This window comes from Zingiber officinale, chromosome 7A, assembly GCF_018446385.1.
Source record: "Zingiber officinale cultivar Zhangliang chromosome 7A, Zo_v1.1, whole genome shotgun sequence".
NCBI lineage: Eukaryota > Viridiplantae > Streptophyta > Magnoliopsida > Zingiberales > Zingiberaceae > Zingiber > Zingiber officinale.
This window is the reverse complement of record NC_055998.1, coordinates 129,497,390-129,510,423: the sequence shown is the minus strand read 5'-3', so window position 1 is coordinate 129,510,423 and position 13,034 is coordinate 129,497,390. Positions and strand designations below refer to the sequence as shown.

General features: G+C 36.4%; 2 protein-coding genes across 2 annotated transcripts; both read left to right on the top strand.

The window, feature by feature from the left end:
• The first annotated feature begins 459 nt into the window (after window positions 1-459).
• On the top strand, window positions 460-3,784 carry LOC122002529 (probable clathrin assembly protein At4g32285). Its single transcript, XM_042557730.1, has 2 exons — window positions 460-694; window positions 1,565-3,784. Exon 2 carries the CDS (start codon window positions 1,636-1,638, stop codon window positions 3,559-3,561), a length of 1,926 nt encoding a protein of 641 aa, XP_042413664.1. The 5' UTR covers window positions 460-694; window positions 1,565-1,635; the 3' UTR covers window positions 3,562-3,784.
• A 5,718-nt stretch (window positions 3,785-9,502) lies between these two features.
• On the top strand, window positions 9,503-12,481 carry LOC122002528 (E3 ubiquitin-protein ligase XB3-like). Its single transcript, XM_042557729.1, has 8 exons — window positions 9,503-9,815; window positions 9,919-9,978; window positions 10,065-10,136; window positions 10,217-10,338; window positions 10,461-10,601; window positions 10,731-10,838; window positions 10,988-11,246; window positions 11,806-12,481. Exons 1-8 carry the CDS (start codon window positions 9,633-9,635, stop codon window positions 12,199-12,201), a joined length of 1,341 nt encoding a protein of 446 aa, XP_042413663.1. The 5' UTR covers window positions 9,503-9,632; the 3' UTR covers window positions 12,202-12,481.
• Window positions 12,482-13,034: the final 553 nt, after the last annotated feature.

Here is a 13,034-nt window from a genome sequence, read left to right as displayed (position 1 = left end):
TATTAAAAAACTATGTCAAAATTAGTAACACCACTAGACCCGGCAAAGACCAAAGAGTGGCAACAAAAAAAATCCTTGTTTCTATATCGGCGAATCCGTTACGCTCATATCCCACCCACCGTTTTATTTAATCGTGTCGCTTCTCGATTGGCCCGTAGTCCGACCCCGAGCTGAGCTGTACCCAACTCCCGTCTCTGCACAACCCCGCACCAATCTTACTATGCGATATCTTCACAACTTCGGCGGAGAAAATCCAACGGCTGATAGTCTGTATCGCTTAGACTCTTTTATGTCACCACATCCACCCCCTCTCTTAATTCCTCCTATACGCATCTTCATTGCCTTTATTTTTATTATTTATTTGTTTGTTTATTTTCGAGCGCTCTATTGCCTGCTGGTTTTGCTCGAGCCGCTGCGTTCGACGGCGATTTCTGACCAAATCTCTCGTCCTGTCCCTGCGCCATTGCCGACGATATCCCCAACCAAAAGCGAAGGATAAGCTGGAGACAAGCAGAAGAGTAGCGCCATCGCAATTGCCGCTGGTTTTCTCGCCAACGGCGTCGGAAATTGAGGGATTTGTGAGGGGAGACTCGTAGGTCGCAAGCAGATCTGGGCGTCGGCTAGATCACTCTTTTCAAAATCGAGATCAGCGTGTGAAAAGACTAGCTTTGGCGAAAGAGGTCGCCGTGATCAGGTGATTGTTTATGCTCTCGTTATCTGGTCGCGTTATTGAACATCCTTTATAGACCTGCCAGTGAGTTTGCTACTGCTGTTAGTCTTAATTTTAACCATCTAGATGTTAATAGATTTAAGAGCCGATTCAGATCTGCGGTCAAAGCTGCTTCTGAGTTCATTTCTTGTTTCTATTTTCTTATATAAAATCTTCTGCGAATTCATTAGTCGGCTGAAGTTACTGGAGATCTCAATGTCTTTTCAAGCCTTTGATCCATGTAGAATGTAGTCCATTTTCTTTGTAACAGGGATCGATGGGATGAGTGGTCAATTTTAGTCCATTATTTCTTTTCAGCTAACTGCTAGTTTATGAACAACTAAAGGTGTGTCAAATTATCCGAGGAGAAAAAAAAGAAGATTAATGTGACAGAATGATCATCTAAGAGTACACAGTGGGTTTTTCCCTTGTCGTGTTGGAAGGCTGTTACAAGTTTTGTACATTATCGCATCCTGAACTTACACAACACATTTGGACATAAGTATTGATCTAGTACCTTGATTTGTCTTCTACCGACAAGTTGCAAGCTCTTTCTCACTACAAAGAATCTTCTCGTTTAACTCGATTTGGTTGCTTTTTGGACATTTTGGTTCTTGATTTATTGAAAGGAAAATGGATTCTACTTTTCAGTTTACAATGGCCAGAACAAGTCCATGGCATTATGTCACCTTGCAAATTGCCTCAAAATTTTCTCGCCTTAATGCATGATGAACATTATTATATGTGTATATTAGACATTTATCAACAGTAAATTGTAACTTCTTGTAACTCTTGTTTGAGCAAATTCAGTGAGTTATTATGCTTCTCGTGCTTGACACTAATAAAATTCTCCAGGCAACACCTTACTAAAAGGATATAAAGAAGCACACATACAAGTTAGCAGATAGTCTACGGGAAGGGAAGAAATGGCACCTAGCATCAGAAAGGCTCTGGGAACAATGAAGGACCAGACTAGCATTGGCCTGGCCAAGGTTTCAAGCAACATGGCTCCTGAACTTGATGTGGCTATTGTCAAGGCAACCAGTCATGACGATGAACCTTCTAATGAGAAGTACCTATATGAGATTCTGAACCTTACATCCCACTCTAGGGGTTATGTTAGTGCTTGCATGGTTAGTGTTTCAAGGAGGCTCAGTAAAACCCATGACTGGGTCGTGGCTCTCAAAGCCCTGATTCTTGTTCATCGTCTTATGGTCGATGGGGATCCTGCATTCCAACATGAGATTCTTTATGCCACCAGGAGAGGAACCCGTCTCTTAAACATGTCTGATTTCCGCGATGAGGCACATTCCAATTCCTGGGATCACTCTGCTTTTGTTCGCACTTATGCACTCTATTTGGATCAGCGGTTAGAGTGCATAATGTATGAAAGGAAACAAGGTGGTGGTAGCAAACACTCAAATGAATCTAGAACCAACCGCTGGAAATCCCCTCAACGAAATGGATCTGATTTTGGTGACCATGATCCTTATGCACATGGGAATTATGGAAGGTCCTCTTATTCATCCCCTCAAAGTAATGGCAGAGATGTGTATTATGAAGAACGCCAGAATGGGGAAGAGAAGAAGCCACTGACACCACTGAATGACATGAAGCTAGAGAGGGTGTTTGGCAGGATGCACCATTTGCAACAGCTACTTGAGCGCTTCCTTGCTTGTCGTCCCACGGGCAATGCAAAACATTGTAGGATGATTCTCATTGCTCTTTACCCTCTTGTCCGAGAGAGCTTTCAGCTTTACGCGGATATATGTGAGATACTAGCTGTTCTTCTAAACCGCTTCTTTGACATGGAGTATCCTGACTGTGTCAAATCATTTGAGGCATATGCTAGTGCTGCAAAGCAGATTGATGAGCTGTGTGCTTTCTATGCTTGGTGCAAGGATACAGGAGTGGCAAGGTCTTCTGAGTACCCAGAGGTGCAACGCATTACTGACAAGCTTCTGGAGACACTCGAGGAGTTTATGAGGGATAGAGGGAGGAGCACAAAGAGCCCTCTAAAAGAGACAATCCCTGCACCTGCAGAGGACAAAGAACCAGAGCAGGATATGAACAGCATCAAAGCTCTTCCTGCACCTTCTGACTACAAGGAAGAAGAGCCAGAGCCAGCAAAGGTGACAGTGGAACCAATCAAGCAGCAACCACCGGAACCCCAACCTGACCTGGTGGATCTTAGAGAGGATGGCTTGACTGTCAACGACCACTCTAATAGGCTTGCATTAGCCCTTTTCCAGGGGCCGGCAGCAGCCAGTGGTGTAAATGGTTCATGGGAACCATTCCCTTCATCTAACGGGGATTCTGGAGTAAGTTCCGCATGGCAAAATCCTGCAGCAGAACCTGGAAAAGCAGACTGGGAGCTTGCCCTCGTGGAGACTGCTAGCAATCTCTCAAAGCAGAAGGCTGCAATGGGCGGGGGATTGGATCCATTACTACTGAATGGCATGTATGATCAAGGTGCAGTGAGGCAGCAGGTTAATGCCCAGGCGAGTGCAGGGAGTGCGAGTAGTGTGGCCTTGCCGGTGCCTGGACGAGGTGCTGCTCCTGTGCTTGCCCTTCCCGCGCCTGATGGCACGGTTCAGACAATCGGGCAGGACCCTTTCGTTGCATCCCTCAGTATCCCAGCACCTTCCTATGTTCAGATGGCGGAGATAGAGAAGAAACAACAGTTGTTAGTCCAAGAGCAGCTCGTCTGGCAGCAGTACTCCAAGGATGGTATGCAGGGCCAACCAAGCTTGGCCAGGATCAATAACACCTTCATGGCCAACCCCACAATGCCCTACGGAATGCCGGCTGCCTACAACACCGCAAGCGGATACTACTATCCAACCTATTGAATCTTGTTCCTTCTCAATTCTGTGCTTTGCTTCGCTTCAGTTTTACTTTAATGTTCATCTCCCTTCCTTACATATGTATTAACTATTGTTTGTTCCATGTATTATGTTGAGCTGAGAGACTCTCTTCTGGTGGCGTATCTTGTGCGAGCCTCTCGATCGAGTGCTCTCCGTCCGAACTATTCTTTGTTTCATTAGACTGTGCAACCTATACTTTGTTTCATTAGACTGTGCAACCCTTTGGAGCACTTAATCGTTGTTCTTTCTGAAGGCCTAAAAGTCGTTCTCCTATTTTTCCACTCTACAAGGAATCCGGGGTTAAAATATTTTTACTTTCCGTTGATTCGTTAAGATAGCGAAGTCCACGTTGAGATGACCACTGAAAATGGAAGTTGAATATTCTGTCGCATCGTCAACGTTATGACAAGCATCAGACTTGTTACTTTCCGACAAGGTAAAGAGATGACTTTTTTTTTTTCTTAACAGCACCGAGTCTAAAATTAATCAACCTACTGACTATTTAAATAAGGTGAATACATATTATCTAAATTTATTTATTGTTTAATAAATCAGTAAATTCTCAAAGGCAAACATAAAATTTCAGAACATTATTGCTAAAAGGCATATCAAAATACAATTTTACCCATTTACATGCATGCAACTCCTCTTTCCTCCTAAATTAAATTAAATTAATTTAAACATCTTTAATAAATAATTCTCTATATTTATTTATTTTTATTTTTAAAAATTTAATAAAAAAATAATATATATATATATAACATTAAAAAAATCCTATTTTTAATATCTCCAATTTTTTAATATGCAATTATAAAAGGATAAACAGGAAATTAAAATTAAAAACAAGAGTTGATTTTAATAATAAATAAAAAAATTCACTTTGGTACTAGTTTGGTCAAACTAGCACCACTGTGGTGCTAGTCTTCAAAAACTAATATCATAGTGTTATGAAAATTTCAAATCATTTGAAGAACTTTTTGGAAGGATTTAAAATTGTAAAAGAGAGTTTATTTAGACTCATGTTCACCTAATAAATCCACTGAAGTTGGAATGAGTCTGATCGAAACTCTCTAGGTCTATCAATAGATTTTGATCAAAACTCATTGATGGATCTAGATGACTTGGATTTATGAAATTTTACAATGGGATAGAAGTGTGGAGTATGTAAAAGGTGGATATGGTGAGAAATCTTTATCCTGAGTCTTCTATGTGAAGTTATAGGCTTGTACCAATTTGCACAAAGTCCGAAACTTTTTAAACCTTTTGAGCAATGCTGGAAATCATGCGTAACAATGGAGAACACATTTGAACTCTTGAGCACTATAAAAACCTATATGAGTTGGAATGAGTCCGATCATAGCTATCTAAGTCTATCAATGGATCCTGACCGAAATCTATTGATGGACCCGACTTTGATTTCTAAAATTTTACAATGAGATAGAAGTGCTAAATGTGTAAAAAATAGATACGGTAAGAAATTTTAGTTTTGGGTCTCTTACAAGAAGTTATAGACCCATGTGACACAAAGTCTGAAACTTTCTAAATCATTTCAACAATATTAGAAATCTTTTATGATGATAATGGAGAACACACTTGGACTCCTGGACACTACAGAAACTTAAAAGATTTGGAATGAGTCCAATTAAAGATTTCTACGTCTATCAATGAGTTTTGACCGAAACTTATTGATGAATCTAAGATATTTGGATTTCTAAAATTTTATCATGAGATGAGAGAGATTAGTATGTAGAAGCTATATATACATTCTACACACTTCACACTTTTATCTCATTATAAAATTTTAGAAATCTAAGTCGTCTAGGTCCATCAATGTATTTCAATCAAAATTCATTGATGAATTTAGATAGCTCTGATCGGGCTCATTCCCACTCATATAGGTTTCTAAAGTGCTCAGGAGTCCAAATGTGTTCTTCATTATTATCTTACAGGATTTCTAGCATTGTTCAAAAGGTTTAAAAAGTTTTAGACTTTGTACAAATTGCTACAAGCCTATAACTTCGTGCAGGAGACTCAGGATTAAGATTTCTCATTATATTTACCTTCTACACATTACATACTTTCATCTAATTGTAAAAATTTAGAAATCCAAGTTGTTTAAGTCCATCGATAGATTTCAATCAAAATTCATTGATAGACCTAGAGAATTCCGATCGGGCTCAATCCAACTTCAGTGGATTTATTAGGAGAACATGAGTCCAAATAAACTCGCTTTTACTATTTTAAAACCCTCAAAATAGTGCTTAAAATGATTTGAAACTTTTAAAATACTATGATACTGTTTTTAAAAATAGCACCACCATGGTACTAATTTAATCAAATCAATACTATTGTGGTATTCGTCAAACCAGCACCAAAGTAATTTTTTATTTTTATTAATAAAATTAACTATTGTTATTATTATTTTTATTTATTACTCTTTTATAATTACATATTAAATTTTTTTAAGATATTAAAATAGGGAAAAATATTTTTAATGTTTGATTAACCTTATTTTTATATATTTTAAATAAATTTATAAAATTAAAATTAAATAAATTTAGAGGATTATTTATTATTGTAAATTTCCAAAACTCTAAAATTATTTTTAATTTTAGAAATCAGTACCACAGTATTACTAGTTTGATCAAACCAGCACCAAAGTAATTTATTATTATTATTATTATTTTTATTAATAAAATTAACTTTTGTTATTAATTTTTTTTTTTTTACTCTTTTATAATTACGTATTAAAAAATTGAAGATAATGCAAAAATATATATAAAAAATATTTTATTAACTATTTATATATTTTTTAAATTTTTTATAAAATTTTAAAAATAAAAATAAAAATAAATAAATATCAAGGATTGTTTATTAAAATTTAGATGATGTTTAAATTAATTTAATTTAATTTAGTGGAAGAAAAGAGAAAAGATGAAAGAGAAAGAGAAAGAGAGAGAGAAAAAAAAATTACATGCATGCAAAAGGGTACAATTGTAAGTTGATTGTCTTTTAAAAATAATGAAATCTTGATATGTGTTTTAGGAATTCTAAAATTTTATATATGCCTTTGAGCATTTGTCGTTAATAAATTATTTAAATTTATTCATTATTTGTTTTTAACAAATGCTTTAAGTCTCAATACCTAATTTATTCACGACAGTTCGATTCAATTTATTCTCTGAATATAGAGGTCAAAATAATAGCGTGCTTTAAATTAAAGAAAAATATCACTTTTTTCTGAAAAAGCAAAAAAAAATATCTGCTAAAGTTTGTTGGCACTGAAGTCTCTTACGGATGCCGCGTCCTTTCGATGCAAAATTGGTAGCTCTCATGTCCTTTCCTTAACCATTCATTCAACCGGACCATACCTTGCTGCCATTGCTGACATGACATCTTTCAGTGTTTTACTTTTTTACAGTTTGGTAAAAATTAAAAGCATAGTAATGAATTACTGTACATTATAACAGCTGCCTGTTATTATTCTAGATACATATACATTTAAAAATAATAGATGTCATGAGATCTTTGTATTATTTATTAAAATATTATTTTAAATCGACGGAGCCATCTAGATCCTCATGGTTCAAACTTTAGTTACGATTTATTTATAGCATTTTTTTTTAAATAAAAAAATATAATTAAAAGATGTTAGATTTGTGGACGCACGTCACGTGAGCTTCTCTATTATTTTAATGACTTCCAAATAAATAAAATAATATGAAATAATATTTAAGTAAAAGTTAGTCTAATTTCTATATATAATTAATTGTAATAAAATAATATATATTTAAAATGTAGCGTCCACCAGTACCCTTCTTAATTTATTTTACTTATTAAAATATTACTTTAATTAAGATATCATTCTCTAATGAGTAAAATTAATAAAAAATAAATAGGGACAATATTGCAGAAACTAATAACTCACTATTACGCATTATAAAAACTAATAGCCAGTTTGCTACCATTTAAATCTTAAAATCCATCCGAGAGTATTTAGTTGACGATTTGTCAAACGAGAGCGTTCACATGACATGACGATTTGTCAAACGAGGAAAGCATTTTAATTTTTAACTTTTACGGTGATGAAGAGGATCCCATTAAAAATGGATTACATGAGTAGGAAAGAACATTTAAGGTAGAGATCAAAATTAAAATAGTCAATAATCTAAGATGAAGTTGGCTGATTAGATATTTAATATCAATCGGATATGATAATCCGAACTATCATTTTCTGAAAATTTATGATTGAGAGTAAATTTTTTGATCTATTGTCTCTGTCGATCAGACGACATGTCCAGTCAAACAAAAGGTAGTCATCCAGCAATAGAAAAGTCAAGTGAAAGATAGATCGATAGCTCTATTTAGTACGATCGAATTAGATCATCTCTATCGAGTGACTTTTGGTTGATCTATAAGTGGGACCCACTTATTTATATCATCGTACTCTTTTAGAAATTTGTATCACCGACAACATAGCATGTCTAAACATACAAATCATACTTTGGAAGCTTCTAGCTTATCACATTATATATTTAAGTATTCGTTTAAGGAAAGATATCAGAGATATATTTTTTGACTTATCTTTTTTAGAATGTTTTGAAAAATGTGCATATGTTTTGAAACGCATACGTAACTCTACAATGATAATTTTAAAAAAAGGTCTTCATTTACAGACGTAAGTACGCGATACTTCGTTATTTACACCCTCTTAGCTACTGTTGATTTTTATTATTCTTCTCGACTGATTTGAAAACTGACTTAAACATAACAGGATTAACTTAAAAAAATTCTTCCCGGCCCCATACAAATGCACCTAATTTTCGAAGACAATGTAGAATTTTTTGTTCAGTCAACCGTAGAATCATATTTTCTGCCTATTATTTCCTCAGTTTTCGGACTGATCAACCCCAAAACTATTATTTTTCAGAAAAGAAATACCAAACTGCTGCTCATTAACTCAATGAGTCGTGATTCCCAAAGGATTCAAGACAGCGGTCTGGTGACCGACAAGACCCAATCGGATTGGCCGTAATTGGCATCCGGACGGATCCAATATTGATGGATCCGCATCCGCTTACCTTTTTTTTTATCTGGCATAAATTAATTGATCGCTTTTTATTTTCAATATTAAAAAATATTAAAAAGATACTCCTTCCGACATAATCATTCATATGTTAAAACACTCAAAACAAAATTACTTAAAATAACATAGAATTAAAATAAACACCTTTAATCATCCAATTATTAAAACAACACTCAAATTATAATTTTCTAAAATACCCTTTTATACCAATATTTTTATATACTTTTAATCAAAATTAAACCAAAATTACTCAAAAACAAAAACTCCAGTAATCTGAGCAAAACTGATAAAGAATAGATGTACATTTTAAATATTAAATTTATTTTTAATAATTTTTATAAAAAAAAGAAGACACTTATGTAATTAGGAATTTCTTTTTTCTTATTTCCTGTTTTAAAAATTTATATTTAAGTGTTATTTTAATATTTTATCATTTTGATATTTTGTTAATATGCGGCGTTTTTTTTGGCCCTTTTATTTTAAATATTTTTTAAAAATGTCTTTAGCATTTAATAATTTTTAAACTGTGCTTAAAAATTTGTTAATAGAAAAAGTGTATCTCTAGTTGATCTTAGAATGAGATATTTTTATAGTAAAATAAAATTTTTTAGAAATATTTTGATAATTCTTTTTATTTTATAATTTAATGGTATTTTAAAATGTATTTAAAATTTTATTAATATAAAAAAGGTCCTGCTGCATTTATTTTGCCTTCAATATGTCCTAATAATAAATTTTAAGAATACTTTAATATTAATGAAACTTTACGGGTCATTTTTAAAAAATATTGGGAAACCTTAAATCTTTATTACGTTAATTATTTCTTACCTTCTCGTCTTCTCCTGCTCACTCTACTGGACCAATAGCCCTCTCCGGCTCTCCTGCATCCTCCGACACCCTCCATCTCCCGCCTGCCGGCGAGGGGCGACAGTATATCCATTTTCAGGTTCAGGAGGTATTATCGTTCTGGATGGGACAGGGACTGAGCTGCGCCAGCGCCAGCCACGACCACGACTTCTTCGCCGCAGTCCAAGGCGGTGACTTGGGCGCCGTGGAGTCATCTCTCACTGCCAACCCTTACATTCTCTCACGGACTACCATATACGACCGCCTTTCGGCTCTCCACATCGCCGCCGCCAATGGGCGCGTCGAGGTGCGCCTCGCCCTCTCACTGACCATCTCCCGGTCCCGTCCCCTTCCGTGGCTCCCTCTTATGGTGATTTTTTGAACGGATCTCGATTTATGACTATTTTCAGGTGTTGTCGGCTATCTTGGATCGATCTGTCGATCCTGATGTCGTGAATCGGTCTAAGCAGGTGAGGAAGTTCAAAATTTTGCAGCGTTTGGTCTCTCTCGTGTGATTTCCCCCCATTTACTTCTTCTTGGTTTTTATTAAGCAAAGACTCCGTTGATGTTGGCTGCAATGCACGGGAAGCTCGCCTGCGTGCAGAAGCTCCTTGAAGCCGAGGCAAACGTGAGCCAAATTGATGTCTTGAGTTTCACATTTCTGAGCTGCGATGCCCAAATTGATTTGTTGTTCTTTCTATCTTCTAGATCTTAATGTTTGATTCGTTAAATCGAAGGACTTGCTTGCATCATGCTGCTTATTTTGGTCGCTCCGATTGTCTCCGAGTGATTCTCTCATCGGCCCAAACCGCACCTATTTCTGATTCATGGTGAATGCTTGTAAAAATTCATCTTTTTGTCGGTTGAATTGGATCAAGCTCTCAAGAAGTCGCATTCTTCTGGAAGTTAACTGATTCCTTACTTTTCTCTTTAAATTTCTTATGAGTTAAAGGGGATTTGCTCGGTTTGTAAATGTGAGAGACGGCAATGGAGCCACCCCTTTGCATCTGGCAGCAAGGCAGAGACAAGCAGATTGTGTGCACATTTTGTTAGACAATGGTGCTCTTGTCTCCTCCATTGCTGGTGGATATGGGTGAGTTAGAGTTTTCATTATTTTCACATGATCCACAGGCACTCGTAAGATTAGTTAGTGCTATTAGATTTTTATCAGATGCTTCCAGAGAGACATAATACTATGTGATTAAAAGATTTAACACCGCAGATACCTTGGGAGCACCCCTTTGCACTTAGCAGCTAGGAATGGAAGCTTGGACTGTATTCGTGAGTTGCTTGCATGGGGAGCTGATAGGCTTCAGAGAGATTCATCAGGGTCCGTAAGCTTCGCACACTGTTTTTGCAAGTGTAGTTAGGGTCCTATGAGCTTTATATGCAGCAATGTAGTAAGTTATATACGGCTTGATGGTTACAATGTTAACAAGTTTTCTAAAGGAGTACATTTCCTGACTGTGGTAACTACAGAAGAATACCTTATCTTGTTGCACTCAAGCGAGGCCATCAAGCATGTGCAGCTCTGTTGAACCCATCAGCAGCTGAACCTCTTGTATGGCCAGCACCATTAAAGTTCATCAGTGAGCTTGACCCAGATGCAAAGGCTCTGTTAGAGGCAGCTCTAATGGAGGCTAACAGGGAAAGGGAAAAGAAATTATTGAAGGCAACATCGTGTTCCTTGCCATCTCCCACACATTCTGATACAGATGCTGATGAGAACACTACTGAGGTACTCTAAACTTCCTGGTTAGGGTTTCAGTTTCAATGAAACAACTGCATCCCTTTGTTATATCTATATATGAAAACTATGCAGCAGAACTAATAGACCTTAGAATTGGATCATGAAAACTTTTATCCTCTTGTGATGTTATGAAACTAAACATAACTCACTTTGAAGTTCAATGATTATCTTTCTGATGTGTGAATAGTCATAACGAATATGGCTTCTTATTAGTTGCCAACAGTTATGGTGAAAAAAATTGGTTGTTGAAGAAGCATTGTTCTAATTTCCTAAGCTGTCAAATTACAGAAAGACATGCAATTTGACTGTTGGATCAACCATAGTATCTCATCCTTCATGTCCATGTAAGCGTATACAAGTCCACACCCAGCTAGTCTTATCTCACCAGGATTGTTCTATCTATGTTTTTCTTTTTCTAGATCAGTTCCCCATGACTTCTCATGGTCTTAATGAACATCTTATTGGCAGATATTCTTTCTTGTGCTGATTATAGTAATGACGAGTCTCCACTTTTGTAAAACTAGCTTCATATATGAAATCCTTGCAGGGGAGTGATATCGAGCTCTGTGATATCTGCTTTGATCAAGTGTGTACTATTGAGGTCCAAGAATGTGGCCATAAGATGTGTGCTCATTGCATGCTCGCACTCTGCTGCCACAACAATAAGCAGAACCCCATGAATCTGTGTATATCATCACCAACCTGCCCTTTCTGCCGCAGCAGCATCATACGTCTGGTAGTTGCAAAAACTAAAGCCAAAGACAAGGAAGATAAAGATGCCATCTCCAAGCTTAGCAGATCAAAGAGGCATAGAAACTTAAGTGAGGGAAGTAGTAGCTATAAAGGCTTGTCCTCGGCTATCGAGTCGAGCGCAAAGACGAGTTGTGCTGCAGGATGCCTCCCTGATAGCAATGTCAATGTGGATAAACCCTTAGACATATAGCTATGACTTCCTTCCCTTTTCATGCTCATGGAATTCTACATCTGCAATGGTATATCATCGTTAAATTGAATTGCAAACTCTCTGATGCCAAACTTACTGCTGGTTAGATCGCGTGAAGACATGCCGCTTATGCTTCTGAGGTAAGTACAGATGGGTTCACTTGAATGTTTCATAAGCTACTTCAACCCTGTCAATGTTCTTATTTAGGAAGAAGTGTGAAGGTCTGGCTATCTACATTGAATTATGATGCTTTCTTATCAATAAATTTATCAATTCACAAGTCTAAATACTTCATGATGAGACTCCGTTGCTATTATCTCATCTCTGTGCCATGCATTTTGAGTTCTCTGGGAATCAAATCTGCAAATGAAAAAAAAAAACACTAATGTAATACTATCACTGCGCAAAGAGTTGGTGAATAGATCTGAGATCCATAAAGTTGCGCCCTCGATTTGGTAGTGTCTTTACTCCTTGCATCTATCTCTCATGATTGTAACAGGCACAGGTTTTGAGAAAAATCTATCTTAACAACAGACACAATGGTGATGTTAGCTTGTTTGTGAGCTTTCTGCAAACAGTTGGAAGTTTTTTTTCCCCCTTAGAAATGATATGCATTTTTGTTGGGACTTAACTTTAATTGATCAGGCAGTGGTCCAACAAAGTTTTGGCAGTTAGTTGGTTCAGGCTTTAAAAGAGTATTTCCGAGCAGTAGGTTGGAAGGTGGTCTAATTTGATAAGGTTACACTTCTTCTAACACTAGCATGTAATTTGCCTTTGGATTCAGCATAATTTGATGGTGGATTTTTTTCAGAAATTTGCACCGAGAAATTCTC